Source organism: Ornithodoros turicata, chromosome 2 (genome assembly GCF_037126465.1).
Source record: "Ornithodoros turicata isolate Travis chromosome 2, ASM3712646v1, whole genome shotgun sequence".
Classification (NCBI taxonomy): domain Eukaryota; kingdom Metazoa; phylum Arthropoda; class Arachnida; order Ixodida; family Argasidae; genus Ornithodoros; species Ornithodoros turicata.
In genome coordinates this window covers 138,244,120-138,263,943 of record NC_088202.1, presented here as the reverse complement: position 1 = coordinate 138,263,943, position 19,824 = coordinate 138,244,120, and the positions used below count along the sequence as shown (strand labels likewise).

General features: G+C 43.4%; 1 protein-coding gene across 1 annotated transcript; it reads right to left on the bottom strand.

The window, feature by feature from the left end:
- Window positions 1–1,833: 1,833 nt before the first annotated feature.
- Window positions 1,834–19,540, bottom strand: LOC135386213 (hormone-sensitive lipase-like). Its single transcript, XM_064616026.1, has 8 exons — window positions 18,644–19,540; window positions 17,833–18,069; window positions 12,327–12,506; window positions 11,174–11,287; window positions 10,944–11,088; window positions 9,140–9,358; window positions 5,856–6,520; window positions 1,834–3,601 (listed from the first exon to the last, which is right to left on the bottom strand). Exons 1-8 carry the CDS (start codon window positions 19,148–19,150, stop codon window positions 3,395–3,397), a joined length of 2,274 nt encoding a protein of 757 aa, XP_064472096.1. The 5' UTR covers window positions 19,151–19,540; the 3' UTR covers window positions 1,834–3,394.
- Window positions 19,541–19,824: the final 284 nt, after the last annotated feature.

Sequence of the window (19,824 nt, the reverse complement as noted above, 5' to 3'; positions counted from 1 at the left end):
GCACTATAACAAAGTGTGAGCCACTACATGAGGCCCCCTATGAGTGAGTTCGCCTAGCTATGCGGCGGCACAACATAATAAGCTCTTGCTGCAATTCAAATTCAGAAGCCATCACCGACCTCAGACCCGATATGAGAATTCAACTTCGAAAACGTGATGGGTTTGGAAGTTGAATGAGGGCTTGTGATGTGATGGGTTCTGAAATTGAAGTTGAATGAGGGGCTTGTGATGCGATTGGTTCTAAAGTTGAAGTTGAATGACGGGTTGTGATGTGATGGGTTCTAAAATTGAAGTTGAATGAGGGGTTTTGATGCGATGGGTTCTGTTGAATGAGGGGTTGTATTGTGATGGGTTTTGAAATTGAAGTTGAATGAGGGGCTTGTGATGCGATGGGTTCTGAAGTTGAAGTTGAATGAGGGGTTGTGATGTGATGGGTTCTGAAACTGAAGTTGAATGAGGGGCTTGTGATGCGATGGGTTCTGAAGTTGAAGTTGAATGAGGGGTTGTGATGTGATGGGTTCTGAAACTGAAGTTGAATGACGGGTTGTGATGTGATGGGTTTTGAAATTGAAGTTGAATGAGGGGCTTGTGATGCGATGGGTTCTGAAATTGAAGTTGAATGAGGGGCTTGTGATGCGATGGGTTCTAAAGTTGAAGTTGAATGACGGGTTGTGATGTGATGGGTTCTGAAATTGAAGTTGAATGAGGGGTTTTGATGCGATGGGTTCTGTTGAATGAGGGGTTGTATTGTGATGGGTTTTGAAATTGAAGTTGAATGAGGGGCTTGTGATGCGATGGGTTCTGAAGTTGAAGTTGAATGAGGGGTTGTGATGTGATGGGTTCTGAAACTGAAGTTGAATGACGGGTTGTGATGTGATGGGTTTTGAAATTGAAGTTGAATGAGGGGCTTGTGATGCGATGGGTTCTGAAATTGAAGTTGAATGAGGGGCTTGTGATGCGATGGGTTCTAAAGTTGAAGTTGAATGACGGGTTGTGATGTGATGGGTTCTGAAATTGAAGTTGAATGAGGGGTTGTGATGCGATGGGTTCTGAAGTTGAAGTTCAATGATGGTTACGATGTGATGGTTTATAATGATGTGATGGGCTGCGCAGAAATCCGATCATGATGTGATGTTGAATGAATTCTTAGAAGCCGACCTATATGGTCACGTGACAGGGCCTCTTAGGATATCGTAACGTCGACGTCCCCAGGGGACGGGATATCCATGACCAAACAACCTCCCACGGATATCCTCCGTATGTCCGCGTGCAGACAGGGACATCTTTGGAGATGGATCCATGTGAGATGCGTAGGACGTTGCTACAGTTGTCACACTGTCACTTATTACGGACTTTGAATATATCGAACAAAACCCGAGTTTCGATCAGGTTCGTAATACGTGAACTCAACTATTTAACCAATAAGTCACTATTGTCATCGAAATAGTGTAGTGCACAGCGAACCATTTTGCATTGTCACCGCAGTACGCTTGACTTCGAGGTATTACGAACTTCGGATATAACGAACAACAGCCGTGTTCTGATCAGGTTCGTAATTCATGGACTCGACTGGCTAACAAAAAATGCTTTGAAAACGCATAGTGAACCTTTTTTTTTTGCGCTGCACCACGTTACGTTACTCTGCGCACTGCGATACGTTAGGCTCCCACTTATTACGACCCTCGGATATAACAAACAAAACCTGCTTTCTGATCAGGTTTGCAACACACATGGACTCTAGTGTTTAACCAAATATGCATGTAACTCTTGTCATGGAAATGCATATAGTGAACCTTTTTGCATTGCCACCGTAGACAGAGTACCAGAAACAGCTTTCGTGCTTTCAAACCTTTACTGCAGGCATTTTCGTGTTTCATACATTAGGCAGTATATCGAACAAATATGTTCTACATGGTCTAAGTGTGATGCACACATACAGTATAGCACGCCTGCACGATGAATAACTGCACAATTTATGGTGCAGAAAGGAATATGTTTCTTGAGTAGGACACAACCTCCAAATGAAGAAACTTAACATAAATTACACAGGCTGAACACACACATCAGTTAAGCCTCACCAGCGACCAAGCAGTGATCTGAATGAGGGCAGTTGATGAAAGGTCAGCGTGCGCCAGTGGTGACCTGCCACATGCACTCGCTGACTTTTCTTCAACTCCCATATTTCTGCTCAAATTAAGACTTTAGGACCACAGAGTGATACACTGATCTCAAGGAATGTGCAATGAAACTGAAGTGCGATGCCTTTAATTGTTGCACCGAATGTTGCACCTACGATATCTGCACCAATCTGGTGAAGAACAACAGGAGTACTGTTCTTAGAATTCTTGTTTCTCGGCCAGTTCATTCGATGTGTCAATTCAGTGCCATAAGCCCTTCACTAATGGGCAAAGGCACATTAATCTGATGCCGTTCAAGTAACATCATTGTAATGGGAAGCATTAGAGTGCAGAGGGCTTCCTCCTCAAAGAACATGCTATGCAGCACAAAGGCATCACTCCCTGTAACAACCTCACCACACCAAATAGCTCAGTCTGGTCCACTTGGTGTCCGCAACTGATATCTTTTATTGACGGAAAGTTTTCTGGTAAATTTGCAAACATGGTCCAGCCAGTCATAGAGAATTGAAGACTTCACACAGACCTATACTGGAGGCATGTAGAAGAAAGGACAATAAGATATCCTATCTCACATCGTGTGATGTGATTCAATAAACAAACTGCTCCCTTAAAACAAAAGTATGCATCTTGCCTACATAAAAGTTTACATGCATTCACAATATACATTTCTCCTGCTTTCTTTCTTTTAATACTGCAGTGCAATTGGATTTAGTGTTTCATCACAAAATACCTGAGTCCAAAGCGAGTTGTCAGAGAAAGCGTAGGAAGAAATAGCACTGAAAACCAATGCCTAAAACAATAAATAACTTGCACATAAATAGGCACTAACTGCAAATAAACATCTGCAATAAAATAATTCTGTTTCATGAACAACGTGAACTACACCGCGTCTGGTGTACATAACATGGCTCCTGTACAGTTCATGCACTCACATGTAGTCCTAGTCAAACCTAAATTGAATAAGAAGAGGGAATAAATAAAGAGTGACGTTAAAATAATAGTAGTACAGGATATGATACACTGCAGCTGCAAAGAAGTTGAGAAGGATGTGTGTGTGGGCCATCTTCAAATTCAGAAAGCATAAAAATTATAAAAGTGAATGGGTTTCTCAAAGACGTACATCTAAGTGTACTTTGGCATTTTGCAGGCTGCCACCTTAAATTCACTGGTACTGAGCACCTGCACCTGAGGAAAACAGGGCACGCTGCTGACGCACACAATACAGTGGCCGAATAGTGTACTATGCTGAATTGGTGCTATGTCGCGTGCTCTATATGAAAAGCCTTCTTGATCATTCTGACACAGAGCTTAGAGCCGTCATGTGCTTCTTTGCTGAAAGGCAGAAAATTGAGGAACGCGTGGGGGAGGTAATCGAGGATTTCAAGATGAACAGGAACATTGGCACCCTTGAGTTTCTTTGACATCATGACTAGGTCATCCAGAGTGGGATCAAGGTGCAGACCCTGGAGAAGGACAAAATTTGCATCAGACCCCACCCCTAGAAGTGCAAGGTCCTCCAACAGGAGAAAGGCTGTGATTAGGCCGTGACTAAGGCACTCGGTTTTCCGCGATTCCGCGAAATTTCGCGGAATTCGGAATCGATCCCGGAACCCTTCGTTTGCCGCAGAATTTCACAGAATCCCTTATTTTTGCGGGTGTGCGGACATTCGAGTTCTCGAATTCGAATCTAATATCAACCACTCGAAGTATTCGATTCGCGAATCGAATACCCAATATTCGGGTTTCCCGATATTCGACTGTTCGCCGAATACGAACCACACCTCCCGAAAGCGGGCTTCACCTGATGCTTCCCTGCATGTGGTGAAGCCTGCTCTACAAAACTGAAACCTGCTTTACGAAATTGTCCATGCTGCAGGGCAAACAGAGAGAGATTGTAGTTTAGCTTAAGATAACGTTAGCCCAAGTTTATTGTGCATACTTCGTCTGAGGAAGGGGAGGCGTTCCTCCCGTGTGCAGTTTAGCGATGGCTGTGGGGGATTTTGATTTGATGTCTGGGAGGTTGCCTTCAAAAAGTTCAGACTCTTAAATAATGCCTACAGGCCCAGGAACAAAAATGGGTGTCCTAAACCTGTAACTTCCCTAGGGCATGTATTGTAAACCACTTCCTATAAAGTTCCTATAAACTCTGTATATGCCGAAACATCTTTCAGCAGGTATAATATCATATGATTGCAGGCGACAGACCGCTTCAGAGGAGAACACCAGATATCATTTATGTAATGCTGAGCCACAACAGTGCTTTGAATCTGTAATTTTGTAAAATATTTTTGTTCCCACATTATCAAAGACAATAAAGTGTTTCAAGCAGCCGTCGACTGCAAGCCACGGAATATCGCGGGATTTACAATCGCGGAATTTTGAATCCGCTGCAGCAGAAAACCGAAGTCCTTAGCCATGACCCTGATAAAACATGACGTATTAAATTATACATGCAATGTGAATATAAATATGCAAGTCGACCTATTCGATTCGCGAATCGAATATCCAATATTCGATTTTCCGAATATTCAACTATTCCACAAATGCGTATACGAAGAAGGGAGTCAAGTCCTGTAGATCACATAAACAAAATACAGAAGCCGACACTGAAGATTTTTGTTTAAGTTTAATTTGTACAAGCTTTCGCGTGGAGGTCCACGCTTCCTCAGGTGCCACAGGTACCTCAGGTACCTCGTACCTGAGGAAGCGTGGACCTCCACGCGAAAGCTTGTACAAATTAAACTTAAACAAAAATCTTCAGTGTCGGCTTCTGTATTTTGTTTATCTATCCACAAATATGAACCACACAACCCGAAAGTGGGCTTCACCCGATGCTTCCGTGCATGAGGTGAAGCCTGCTTTACAAAATTGCCCCTGCTGCAGGACCAACACAGGCGGGACGGTGTTTAGCTTAAGGTAACGTTATCCAAAGTCAGTTTCGTAGACTTCGTCTGTGGAAGGGGTGGCGCCCCTCCCACATGCAGTTTAGCGGTGCCGACGGCGGACTTTGATTTCATCCTTTATAAGTTAGGACTCTTGAATAATGACTACAGCCCACGAACAAGAAGGGTGTCGTAAAGATGTCCCTTACGTCTAAAATTTCAGCAGTGCAATTTTGCAATGCTCGGGCGAGAGCAAACCAACAAGGCAAAAAGGGGCAAGGCAAAAGTTGTTCATGGCAAAGCTGCGGCAGGATGACAATTCGTTTGTTTCACAAGTGGCCTGCGGTTGTCTGAAACAATTACAGCCTCATCTGTATAGTAACATGCCACTGCCTGACATAAAATTTTGAAATGAAGATAACCACTCCAGTAAGTGTATCTGAATCTATGTAAGTGTGTCTGAAGTCTGAATCTGAATAGGTGTATCTCCATCTGAAAAGCAGGAGGCACTCTCATGTAAAATAGTAGGGGCTTTTAGCAGAGGAATTGCATGTCTCTCTTGTGACAGATAATGCCAGAAAAATTACAACTAAAGCCATGGGCTACAAAATGGAAACTTTTAGTGCGAGTCACAGTCACATATCGTAAATTTTGCACAAATATTCTATATTTGATTCGGTGTTCTGAATTTTTTTACCCCATTCGATTTGACTTAAAATATTCGGATTCGCGCACCCCTAGTTTATAGCCATAATCAGTAGCCCAGCGCTCTGATAAACCTTCCCTCATAGAACTACAGCTGAGATAGCAGCAAAACGGGCGGGAAAGTACTTACAACAAAATAGCACGGCGGCATCTTCTCCAGCATCCATTCCGGAGCCAAATACGGTGAAATGAAAGGATCGCTGGCCAGGAGCTTCATCTTCCTGAACTTGTTATCCAACCTGGAAGGGCCCTTGTACCACGGAACCGCAATTGCGTGCCGCTTCTTCTCCGCCTTTCCGCAGAGCAACTGCCAGTTGGCGGCTATGTACTCCTTGAAGAAGCCGTTGTCGTTGATCATCTCCGCCACCTTCCGCAGGTACGGGGAGACTGCACGACAGCAGCGGTTGCGAACTGCAAATGTCACGTCCTGCGGCATGTCCAGCACTACAAAATCGTCGTACTGGTTCTCCTTCGTAGGCTGAGACTGTGTTGGCGAATGGAGCTGGGACGCGTAGTGAGTTAAATACGCGGTGGGCAGTTCTCCAGAAATGGAAAGCTGCAAAACGTTTTTTGTCCTGCACAGGGGAGTCTTGATGTTCCTGTTGGCGTCCTGCACCGGGGATGTGTTGTCTTTGTCCTGTGGTGATGCTGCTGCTGCAAACTGTAATGGCCATTGCGCACCTTGAGATTTAGGCGACGTACTACCGGAGAGAACGCCGCTGTCGGGGCTCCCAGGAGGCCTGTCGGATGGAGTCGTAGGTGTATGGGGATCGTTGTTCGCTCGACCGATGTATGCTGCATGCACGAGAAGAATACACGTATCATCCAGTGCATGCTGCTTGAGAACGAGAAAGACAGTGTCAACTGCAATGTTGCATAACTAATGCAAACTCTGCTGCAATGGGTTGTCATCATAACTGCTTGCATGCGTGTGAATGAATGCGCCATCCCAGCAAGTGCCCAGAAATTAACCATGCTTGAGGCCCTCAATTTTCTGCTGCAGCGAATTCAAAATTCCGCTGCACCGACTTGTAAATTTCGGGATTTTCCGCGCCAAGCACTCAAAAGGCCGTTTGAAACGGGAAACACTCTATTTTCTTGGATAATGTGGGAAAAAAAAATATTTAATAAAATTACACATTAAAAGCACTGTTGTGGCTCAGCATTACATACATGATATCTTGTGTTCTCATCTGATGCGGTCTGTCGCCTGCAATCATTTTATACCTGCTGAAAGATCCTTCAGCGTCTACAGACGAGGTAGGAACTTTATAGGAAGGAGTTTACAATATATGCTCTGGGGAAGTTATATCTTTGGGACGTCCTTTCTACTTTTAACTTTTTTAAGGCAACCTCCCGCGTCATCATCAAATAAAAAAAAGGCAACATCAAATTTAAAAAATCAAATCAAATCCCCCACTGCACAAACAGCACACTGGGGGGACGCCGCTCCTTCCTCGGGCGAATTATGCACAATAAATTTGGGCTAACATTATCTTAAAGGGACTATGAAATTTCCCGAACCCCCATACTTTTTTTCGATGGAAACTGTTCTTCCCGCAGAGAAACTAATATGCCACAAATTCCTTCCGCGTTCCTCCTCTCTCGCGCATATTTCCCTGCCGATGGTGTAACTGTACGGACCGCACTTCGGTTCCCCGTTACGTCACCGGTGTTGCACAATGGCAAGTAATGCCGCGAGCTCGCGCTGTGGCTGCCGCCACTGCCGAAGTCTGCCGATCGCGCGAAAGCTGCTGTCATGGAGATTTCCACTCCCGATGAACGCATACGCGGGATCCTACGGCGCATGCTCCTGGCGGGATTCCTCGGCTCGGCAACACGTCACGATGACGTGTTGCTGAGCCGGCCGTGGTCGCGTCAAGTTACCCGTTGTGTCTCCGCTCGGCAGCTCCCCACGGCGCGGCGCCAGCTGTCCTCCCTTCGCCGCTCCGTTTAAATTCGCTCCCGAGAAGTCCGCTCGCGCGACGAAAGTAAAATTTCGGTTCTAGACTCAGAAAAATGTCTTCTTTCGAACGAAACGAAGAAAAAAATCGTTTCATAGTCCCTTTAAGCGAAACTACAATCTGCCTGTGTTTGTCCTGCAGCATGGACAATTTGGTAAAGTAGGCTGAAAGATGGAAGTCACTGAAAAGGTTAGCCAGCCGTAGGACTCGAACCCACGTCTTCTGGATCGCCGGTCCAGGGCTCTACCAATTGAGCTAAGCTAACACGCCTCCCCAGCGACTTCCAAGGGTGCGTCCCAACTGAAGGGACAAACCAACCACTCTCTCTCACTCATCCTCCTTTCACTCTTACATTTTTCTCACACATACACACAATCATACGATGGGATCGACGCAAGCAGCAAATGTTGAACATGAGAGAACTGATGTTCTGAGGCTGGAACAACATAGAAAGGAAACGTAGGCTTCAATTTTTATGGAGCAGGCTTCACCTCGTGCAGGGAAGCGCCAGGTGAAGCCCACTTTCGGGAGGTGTCGTCCATATTCGGCGAACCGGAATATGTACTGGATATTCGATTCTCGAATCGAACACTTTGTATGACTGATATTAGATTCGAATTCGAGAATTCGAATATCCGCACGCCACTAAAAATAAGGGATTTCATGAAATTCTGTGCCAAACAAAGGATCTCGCGGAAAAGATCTCGCGGAAAACCAAAACTGAGCCATGAACCGAAAAACCATGCTATGCGAGCGTAACAGGACATTCTTGTATTAATAAACTACACTGGCATGGCATGGCATGGCATAACATGAGAAAGCAAAATTAAAAGCTGAATGTTTCAATGCATATACAGGCAGCCCATCAACAAAACGATGTCAAAGAACCAAATCAAGACAGGAGTCTTTTGAAATACTAGCGATACCGTTGTAAGATTCAGAAAGGTGGCTACTACATGCATTAACCTCGGGATGAATACGCTAGGGTTCCAGAAGTTTTCTCAAGAAGAGGGTCGCTACATTAAGAAAGTGAAAATAATGTTTAATATTAAAATAAACTGTTTCTCAAGTTAACTTTAAAGTTAAAATGTTCCTTCATTAATTTAAAACAATTATCTGAACTGAAATATTGTAACAACCCTGCCGCAGACATCACCACTCAGATTACTTGTTGAAGCTGAAATAACATTCTGGAGCCCTTGTTCCAACAAGCAGACGACAGCAGTTCAGGCCTCGTTAAAATCGCTAGTACAGCTTAGACATAGTCAATATCGCAATATACCTTGTTTCTCTTTTTCTTGTGTTTGGTTCAGGCATTACACAGTCACAGCTATTGCATACACACACACATTTACAGTATGGTTGTTCTACGGAACATTTCATGGCGTCCACAAAGAGTATGAAGTCCGAATTCTTGGAGCCTAAATAGTTGCTACCTTAATGAACATACCATGCAGGCAGGTGAGCATGAACCCGAGAGGCAGGAGAGGATCCACGGTACAAAGTACCCGAGACGGAGATGCCACCATACTGAGCATGACTGGTGTGTACGCGGCAAACGCTCCTGTCGGCCGTCTGATCCCCAGTTGGACTGCTTTCAGGCACAGCGCCAGGACAAGGTTTCCCCCCGCACTGTCCCCTGCGACGCAGATCTCTTCTCCAGTCCAACCTGTGTTCGTAGGAGAGCGTTCTGAGCACCCTAGATTATGCCCTTGCCGCTATTGCTATCATCTTCTAACTTGGTACCACCCCTTCTAAAGTCTCTCTGTTTGTAAGGTAAATTTTAAACTCCAAGGTTTTGTGAGATTATGTAACACATTAAGCGTCACTTTTAAAGGGACAGACTGGAGGTCTCTGTGATTTTAAGGGTACAGTTGTATCCATCTGTAAGCTACGTGTAGATACCGAATGTACGATTTCATCCAGCAGGGCATCGTAGGTTTTGAGATGAATGTGAAAAGTGGAACGCATCTTCACGTCAGGTTTCAGTTCGACAGTGACAGAAGCAGGGACGGATTCAGGGGGGGGGGGGGGTCCGGATGTCCTGCCCCCCCCCCCTGAATTCCAGACTTGAACATATGGTTTAAAGGACCAATCCCAGCATGCACCTGGCACTTGTCCATAGCAGACTCCCCCCCCCCTCGGAAAAATCCTAAATCTGCCCCTGGACAGAAGCATGAGCTATGGCACCTTGGCGGATGTCACAAGGGTGTGTAACAGGAATAAAGGTGATCAATCAATCAATCAATCAATTTATTTTATTTGCACCCAAAAGACCCTGGGGAGGGCATTGAGGACTGGTAAGTGATTGAGGACTGCTTTGAGGTACGATGAAACTTAATCTGCAGGTTACTTAAAAGCGGTAAAAGACAAGGAGAGAGAAGTAGACAGGACGAGCACACTTCTCTGTCCATGTCTTTTAGCGCTTTTAAGTACGTTGAACGTTTACAAACTTGCCCAATCTGCCCAGCATTAATCTGCAGGTTTTTGTCTCGCATGGGCAACTAGAATGCTCAGCAAAACAGAGACTAGAAACTACTTGCAATAATGTCACGGCAGTAAAAGTGACGTCTACAGAACTAAATTACAAATAATTGGCTGCAAATTTAATTGGAATATTTTGCACAGGGACTTTGAACATGATAAGAAAGCATGTGACAGCCTCTGCTTAGCTTTGGTTATGAGTCAGGACTGCCTCTTCAAGCACTGTCAAGCATCTGTACCGACACCTTTTTACCCAAAACCATAATGAAAATTAATGTTTCTTACCAGCAAAACAGAGACTAGAAACTACTTGCAATAATGTCACGGCAGTAAAAGTGACGTCTGCAAATTTAATTGGAATATTTTGCACAGGGACTTTGAACATGATAAGAAAGCATGTGACAGCCTCTGCTTAGCTTTGGTAGGAGTCAGGACTGCCTCTTCAAGCACTATCAAGCATCTGTACCGACACCTTTTTTACCCAAAACCATAATGAAAATTAATGTTTCTTACCAGCAAAACAGAGACTAGAAACTACTTGCAATAATGTCACGGCAGTAAAAGTGACATCTACAGAACTAAATTACAAATAATTGGCTGCAAACTTAATTGGAATATTTTGCACAGGGACTTTATACATGATAAGAAAGCATGTGACAGCCTCTGCTTAGCTTTGGTATGAGTCAGGACTGCCTCTTCAAGCAGCACTATCAAGCATCTGTACCGACACCTTTTTACCCAAAACCATAATGAAAATTAATGTTTCTTACCGAGCTTCTCTCGATTGTTCAATGCCCATGCGTAAACGTGAAGTACTTCTTCAAGGGCACGTGGAAAGGGAGCTTCTGGTGACAAGGAGTAGTCTACGGTTAAAATGGGAAGATCCAGATCTTTTGCCCAGTCCCTGAGGTAGATCTAACGTAAACAGTGAAAAGAAAGTAGGTGGAAAAAAATGGAAAAGCGAACGGTATAAAAGAAGAAAGCAGTGAAGAGTACAAACCTCATGAGAATCTGGGGTCTGAGACACAAACCCTCCTCCGTGACAATGAAGCAGAAGTCGCCGAGAAGGTGGATGCAGCATGTTAAACCACTTTCTACTTGACAGCACCAAATCCTGAGAGAGAGAGAAAGAGAGCATGTTTATTTTTATGTTACTTAGATCAAAAAGCCGGTATGGCAACACCAAATAAAAATGGTCCAAATGCCGGCATTAGTCATGTTTATTTAGTAAAAACGCACATCGGCATGTTTTATTTTAACTAAGAACTTTACGCAACAACTTTAACTGTTGTGCATGCCGGTGTGCCTTTTTACTAAAGCCAGCAAGCTATTAGGTAGTACAAACAATCCTTTCAGAAACATCAACTCATTCCATGCAAGTCTGAAGCATGGCAGTCACCAAAAAAAGCCTAACAGCGGCAGTAATCAGACACATACAGGGTTAGTCTAGCAAACGTTACACATTTTGATCACATCGTAAAAATAGAAGACGGGATTTATCCAACACCAAAGTTTGCAAACTGGTAGCCATTTGTCTGAAGTTTTGTTGGAATTTTTTGTGAGCATTATGGTCCTGTAGAAGAAAAATTAAAAATCAAGAAAAATTTCACTCTATGCATTTTCTATGGCCTATCTCACTCAAAAGTCGCCATTTTCTGCTGTGCGCACTTCATTTTCATTTCACCACACACAGGTGGCACCAGCATACAGAACAAGACTGGAACAAGAGGATTGGTGGATAACATCAGAATCGTTATCTCACATCATTGTAGGCAGCGCTACCTGTGTGACGTGATGTGAATGTGAAGGAGACACAAGAAAAAATGGCGGTGTTTGTGTGGGATAGGCCATTGAAAATGCATGGGGCGAGATTTTGCTTTATTTTTAATTTTCTTTCTGCATGACCATAGCGCTTACAAAAAATTCGAATGAAACTTCAGATAAATGGCTATCAGTCCGCAAAGTTTGGGATGGGCCAAACCTAGTCTTATATTTTTACAATGCGATCGAAATGTGTAACGTTTGCTAGAATAACCCTGTACTTCTTGATTACTGTTCAAGTGCGCTAGTCAAGTGCAAGATCCAGCTTCGGAAGAATTACTTTCCATCACGTTCCGTGTGTTTATAGCCAGGTGAGAGAATGCCTGACTTACTTGTCCTTTCCGGAAGTGATAAGATAGCAGCTTGCATCGAACAGGAGCCTGAGGCTTGTGTGCAGAGGGTAGGGGAATTACTGTGTGTGAGCCATCTTCACGTTGCAGCGTTTGAGGCTCTAACGGCACAGTAATCTCATCACAGACATCCAAGGAAGGGCAGAGCCAGCGAGGAACCTTCTGACAAAGAAAACAATGTTGCACATATCAGATGCATCAGGGCTCTGGCAATCACCGGCAAATACTGCACACAAGGTTCTTGGAGGAAACAAGTCTCTAAATGAAGTGTGTCTGTCAAAGCCGCGTGCACTCTATGATAGGGCGAGGCACTTAATGCGATATTTTCCTTCTTCCTTCACCTTGTGCTTACTTAACTTACTTAGTTATAAGTACTTCCTTCAGTCTGATAATGTATATCTATCTATCTCTATCTATATAGTATATACAAATAGATATCTCTATCTATATATTATATATCATAAGGAGGGTGCCCTCCTTATAATTCACTGGCTTGCACTGTGGCATTGAGGAGTGCTCAGTCACCCTCCCAGGTGTCAGTCAGCTCTGGGTAGCTGCGCAAAGTTCGGAATTGGCAAACCAGGGGTCGCTCAGCGAGCGATATATACCTGGGAGGGTGACTGAGCACTCCTCGACTCCACAGTGCAAGCCAGTGAATTATAATCAGCGGAAAAAAGACATTAAAGAGACGAGTAAATGACACTTGACGTGTTTGAAATTATCATGTATGAAATTGAAAATTTCGAACACGTCTAGTGTCATTTACTCGTCTCTTTAACGGCTTTTTTCCGCTGATTATATATAGAGAGATATCAGACAGATATAGATATATACAAATAGATAAATAGGTAACCCCCGAAGTTTACCTTAAATTACACAGATAACATTCAGCGCAAACTTGAGCGTGTGGGCCACATGAGCTCAAGATTTTTTTAAGTTTCATATTTCCTTGACCTCTTCTTTTTATGCACTGTGCTATCTTTCCACCCTGCACCTAGCTTCGCATGTTTGTTAGGAAACAGCATCACATACCTAAAAAAAGCCTCCGTACGTTCACACGTTTTCCAAAACAAATCGAACAATGTAATCGCCCAATGTAATCTGCCAAAAACACAGACAAAGTGGATGTTTACGGAAAAGTACATCGTACTATGAGGACAGAAGGCTTATGGGTCAAGCTGTATCTTGAGAGTGATAACTGAGCACGCGACTCTTCTTGTGTGTTGTGTAATCATTGTTTGCCAATAAGGTTATTCAGAAGATAACACTATTCATGAAAAAGGGGCTATGTCATCATGCAGGGTCCAAGGCCCACAATGACTAGTTCAGTCAGCCTTCCCACAGAAAAATTTATCCATTATAGGCAGGGATCCCCGCTTGAAGTGAAACCCAGACCAGAAACTCGCATTACTAGGTATTAGTCGAGTCATGCAATTAAAGTGGAGGGGAGAGTATACCAAAGGGGGTGGTAAGCTAAAAGGGGGGGGGGGAATTGACGAGCAGTGCGATGTTTCAAGCAGCAAGCTCTTTATCAGGCAGTACGGGAATGAGAAAGAAAAACGAAAAATAAAGAAGAAAGCTTGGTACAACTTGGAAACTTTGGTACACATTTGCCCCCCCCCCCCCCACCTATTGCATATTACGCGTACTTGGCAGCCACACTGTTTTTTTACTCATGGGTGAGTTAGTTATTTTTTTAGATCTATAACTAGTGGCAGCTGTGTTTGCTATGCTCTTGCCACTTTGTTCCTTTCCTGTTACTTTTTAAGAAACAAATTCTGAGTACACACAACACCCAAAAACCTTATTTCTCATTTTAGCACTCATACCGTTTAACTGCAATTACATCGAATTGCTGTTCTGCTACAGCGGTTCTAAACGAAACTGAAGTGTTCTTCCGAAGTCACCATCAGTCAGCTCCCATGTCTTCGGACTAAACATATCCCCTCCTCACACTAAAAAAATCGCTCTACGAGAGTGCTGGAAGGAATGCCAATAGTACCGCGTCTCACACACGTCATCCTCACGCGGGTCGTCCAGGGCACGCAAACGTATCGAAAATATATGACGCTACCTCAGCAACTAACTTACAGTTACATTTGACTGTTACTTTCCCAGAAAAGTAACTCATTACTGCACCTAGTTACTGAAAGAAAAAAATATCTACTTGCAGTTAATTATAAGTTACTTATAACTCAGTTCCTATATACGACACTGGTTATACATATATCTCCAAATAAAGTTGTTCTTGTGTGGCTATTATCCTACATTATTAGAAGTGGTGAAAACATTGCTTTAAGCTATCGAAGGAGTGAGCCTGAAAACATGCACCATTACATGTAACCAGCTCATTACATGTACATGTCGCTACAATGCAGCACTGAGACGGGACGAAGGGCGGTTACAACAAGGAGACAAATGTATCTGCAGTGAGATATCTGCAACGTATCTGCATTGCAGATACGCTTGTCTCCTTGTTTTAACCGCCCTTCGTCCCGTCTCAGTGCTGCATGAACTATCACCAACTCCCCCTCTTCCTCCCTTTGATCATTACATGTAACCGACACTATGCACATGCATCTTACAAATATCAGTACATCAAAACCTTCTGGCACCTGATTCCAGCCAACCTTGTATGAAGTGTTTTTCTTGTTGTTCCTAGTGTCGGTTTTGTACCTATGCATCTATGCCACCAGCTTGCTTGCTTTTTAACCATTCTTTTAGTGCAAACTATTATTGCATGTATCGTGTAGAGGGAACGCATGTGTGTGCCTACAATGCAACAATCGATAATAGATAATCGATAATAGACAAGAAACTGGTTTTCTGTTAATTTTTCCCCTGTCCCAGGTCTTCTCATTACCTTTAATAGATGTCTTGTTAGACTACACTGAAGCAGGATAGGTGCCTAATGATACGTTTTGAGAGGTAAAGACAAGGTGGCAGAAATGTGATTGTAACAAGTTGCTTGGAGATAATGAGATGCACAATCACTTAACTACATTATAGCAAAAATTGGTTTCAAATGTATTTACCCACAGCTGTTAAGGATACATTCAGCTGGACCTTTATAGTTTGTCAGTTGTTCGCACTCAAAACGGAAATGTGGGGTACGTTCTGCGAGAGCAGCAGAAAAATATCTAATTTTTTACTGTTGTGGGGGGAAGTGATGTTTAAAACCTTATATGTTATGAAATTTTGGTGAATGCATAGACATGTACAAAAACCTGGTTTTTCAGCATAGCTGAATGGTGCAGACGTAGCACACTGTGCTAGAGAGACAGGACAATCAATATAGTAAAAAAAAGAGATCAGCACAGTCATGTTGTTTCATCTTGTAACATCAACATGAATGCAAGGAAGTAAGACATCTTTTTTTTCCCCTTCTCCGATGTTACATTTATTCAGCCAATGCAAACATTCTTTTTATGTGTTCAGTGTCAGCCTAAAAACTGTGAATTTTTTTTCTCAAACAAATTTGTTAAATACAAACCACATGTCAAACAGTCATAGTTTGGAATTTATTTAATTGTGCATGGTCATAAGAATGCAACCAAAAAACTTTGCTTGGTTTGTTTTTTTACGATGCGAGAGCTACATCACTAACGTATTTTGCAGCCTCTCACTTAAGGTAGTCGGGCACCCAAACTTTTGAAAAATTTCGAAAAAAATCGAAAGTTGGATTGATTTCGAAACCGAAACTAGGACGTCTAGGGCACATTTTCGCGCAAAAAGTTTTTCATTGTGCCATATAGAACGGGAGATCTGAGCAATTTCCTAGAATTGGTCACGCCCCTCGTGAACCGAAAGTGTGACCGAAAGCAGGCATTTAAATTATTAAAAATGCAACGAAAAATTCTAAGTGATATCTCACACGTTTGGCTACACACTGGGCATCGTCTGGAAAGCATTCTGTGATGCTGGGAAATTTCTATGTTGTTCTGTTCGCGCTTCGAAGAAATCGTTCTACAGTTCTCCTTTTCGTTATTCGTTTCGTTTTCAGTGTTTAGATAGTATATTTTTGACTGTGCCTGTGTGAAACTGACGTGCAATGGGCAAGGGTCGCGCGGTGAGAACGAAGAAGCGAAAATTCACTGGCAATCGTTACGCGACAAGGTGCACAAGCTACAGCATGATGACAACACAGCCCCTTGTGACATCACAGCGATCTCGTCAAAACTTCGAGGGATACCAGGTCCAGGCAATGTTCCATCAGGCTCAGCACTCTCCGGTTTCCGCTTGCTTGATGTCACGCTTTTGCCGAACGTATTTCAAGCCTTGGCATGTTTGAACTGTGGTGGAATTGGCCTTGAACTTAGTGAAACCACTGTCGAAGGACTGTCCTCAAAAATGTGCCTCACCTGTACGCAGATGCCTGTTTAGCAAATGCTATAGTACAGTTCAACGATAGTTTCAGAGGCCTACTACGTGTGTTGGAACTGCTCGGAATAAGTGCAGGATATTATATGAGCACTGGGTATATGAAGCAAGATGAGGAAAGGATTTCCAAGAGCTTGCGCTGCACGACAACCTCTGCGAAACAAGGCAGGAAGGTGCTTCGGGCAAGACGGAAGAAGAAAATTCAGCAGGACGAGGTGAATGAAGGCCTGACGTGCAAGCCTGGGGAGTTTTAGGAGCCTACGGACATCTTCTTATGAGATACTTGTAAATATGTCAGAAAAATCCAATTTTCTCAAATACGCATTTTTTGCTTATTTTCGAGACGGAAAACAGGATATCTCAAAAAGTATCCGCCACACATGCATGATTTTTTGCACACACACTGCCAGGGTACTTGGCTCTGTACTGAACTAGAATGGTGTCATTCTATCGGTAATCTTCTGTTTGGGACCTTCTTACGTAAGACAACCCCCATTTTTTTTCACCAAACAATTTCAAAAAATCGCCAAAAATTAGTTTCTTCAGAGAAGTAAGTGATTCTAGGTCATTTCACTTGACAGGCTTCAATAAAGCAGCATGCCAAATGTCAGCAGCATTGAGGTACTGGTTTTCGTGTTATCACGTACGGGGAAAATGGCATTTTTTCAACGTTTTTGCAGATGTAACAAAAATCGAGTGCAAAAAATTCACAATTTCATGCCTGTAGCTGTGTCAACCCATTAGCAATCAGTCCACGAACTCCAAATATGTTATTACTCTGGGAGGAACAAAAAAGAATTTTGGGTGCCCGATTAAAAATTAATTACAAACAACTTCAAATGAAGTGCTACCATCTTAAGATACATTTGACACATTTGTAATAGTAAGGTAGCACACATTTTGTGCACAGTTGCACATATTAAGATAGCACATTTTGTGTGCTATTTGATAGCACACATTTGGAATCTTTGAGTTTGCCAATTTCTAACGTTGCTAATTTGAACTTTGCTAATTAGATAATTAGTAACACAGCTATCGAACTGGCCAGGTTTAAATTAATGAGATTTCGAGAGAGATTTAGGTTATGTAACACTTTTACGTGGCTCACCCTAACAATCTCCAGTTCATTAAGGCTCCAGAAGGCCTTGAGAAAATCCAAGGATGCATTTTGAGTGACGTCCACAATATGGTTGGCCCTCGCCTCTGGGTCCAGCGTGTACTTGCCACAGTTGATAAGGGACGCTACAGCATGTGCAACGGCACCTCCAGACTGGAGGTACTGGTCGCTGAACGATGCCATGACGACGTTCAGCCCAGTTGCAATGCGTCGCATGGACTCACAAAACTGTAAACAAATGACGAGTCGTTACGTTTGGTTTTGTCTGGCATTGTACAGCATAAGTGAGTTGGCCTTTGAATATCCAGCAGACACACCAGCCTAAGATATATACGTGGAAGAGTTTCACATAGGAGCTACGAAAAAAGCGTGCGTTGTTACGGAATTGTGCTACTGGATAGAGTAATTTCACCTGAGGACTTGAGTTATTATCGTCTTTTTCTTCCTTTTTTAACGCTTTGGCAGTTAACTTCGGTCTTCCAGGTCTTTTTCAGAACACAATGAAGTATCGATATCCCTACGCTAATTTCAAAGGGTGAAAATGCAAGTGCCAACGGACTGACAAAGACATAAGCCAAAAACGGATGAGAAAGAAATCACAAGAAAGCTGCAACCATGGCACTTGCATAGTACTACGTACTGTCACTCTGACGCACATAATTTGTCAATAAAGCATTGTGTTTCCATTCGAACTTTTGTTTTGCGTGTTTGTTTGCTAGCTATGTGTTGATACATGCATGTGCTGGTGGGGAACTCTTGTTCCTCTCTGATCAACAACAACAACAACAACAACACGACTTACATAAAATGCGGCACAGCGTCCATAAAAACCGATTTGCGGAAGAGATCCGTACTCCTCCAGCAGCTCACGAATGCTCATTTTTTCTTCGACGAACAGGTCACCCGTATTGCCAACTTCGAGCATCTTGAGCAGGAACTGCGAACACACTTGCATTCCTGCCAACACACTGAGATGAGCATCGAGTTCCTTTTGGTAGAAATCAGCCCTGAAGAACATAGACGTCCGCTTCAAGACGATCTGACCGCACAACTTGGCGCACAGAGGAAGAAATCTGTTAATTATTAGCAGAGCAGACCGGTATCCATTACCCGGCGTCGCGGTGTCAAAATCGTAAAGGTGGCAATGCTGCGAAATGGCCTCGCAGTTGTCGCGCAACTGCAAAACTGCGCCTTTCATTTGCACTATCTGTCGCAAGAAATGTTTATGAGAATCCGATCCCGCATTTCGAAAATACGTCACATTGCTGTCTATCACGGACAGCAGGGCGTCGCACAGGTCCTCATCCATTCCTGCTTGTGAAATCGCGGCCACCGGTCGAGCCGGTTGTCTAACGGGGCATTTCCCAACCCTTCCTTCCTTCCTTCCTTGTTATGGGTTTAGCTCACTGCAATCTTATCCGGAGCAGAAGCACATGACGAACGACGTCAGAAGATGAGATATGATGGAAGAATGCTCTAACAAGGACGGCGACTAAAGCTTGGCAGCGTAGGCTCATAAATGTAACTCGCCAAGCTTGTGAGGCACAAACGCCAACTTTCCTTGTCGTCTTGTCGGCTTTGTGCAGACTGGTGTGATCAGACTGCACACGGTGAATAGCGGTGTTTCTACTGGGTCGAATAAATACATGACAATGCACAAAACCATAAAACCACAACCTTGAAGTACACAACAACAAAAACAAACAATGTCTGGTACGCCCCCTTGTGGTGTAAGCCGTGTTGCAGTGCTTCCTTACTTAAAGAAGTTAACATCGTTAGCCCGTAATTGCCTTTGTGTTGCAAAAACACACTTGAACACGAGCACTAAATCGCGTAAAAAAATTATTATCCTTTTGTAAATATGTGACGCCTGAACGCGACACACAAACATCAGCTGAGAGTGTATTTTAGTAGCAATGCACGAAGCGCGTTGGATACATCTCAATATGATAAGAAAAGGTTAGTCGTGCGTGTCATCAGTAG

What these genes read in the sequence shown, in the direction of transcription:
- LOC135386213 (XM_064616026.1), bottom strand. Translation starts at nt 19,150, where the DNA reads ATGGATGAGGACCTGTGCGACGCCCTGCTGTCCGTGATAGACAGCAAT. An exon ending in GACGCTGTGCCGCATTTTAT is followed by an intron (nt 18,070 to 18,643) that starts GTAAGTCGTGTT and finishes ATTTGTTTACAG; the next exon opens with TTTTGTGAGTCCATGCGACG. An exon ending in CATGCTCACCTGCCTGCATG is followed by an intron (nt 6,521 to 9,139) that starts GTATGTTCATTA and finishes TCGTGCATGCAG; the next exon opens with CATACATCGGTCGAGCGAAC.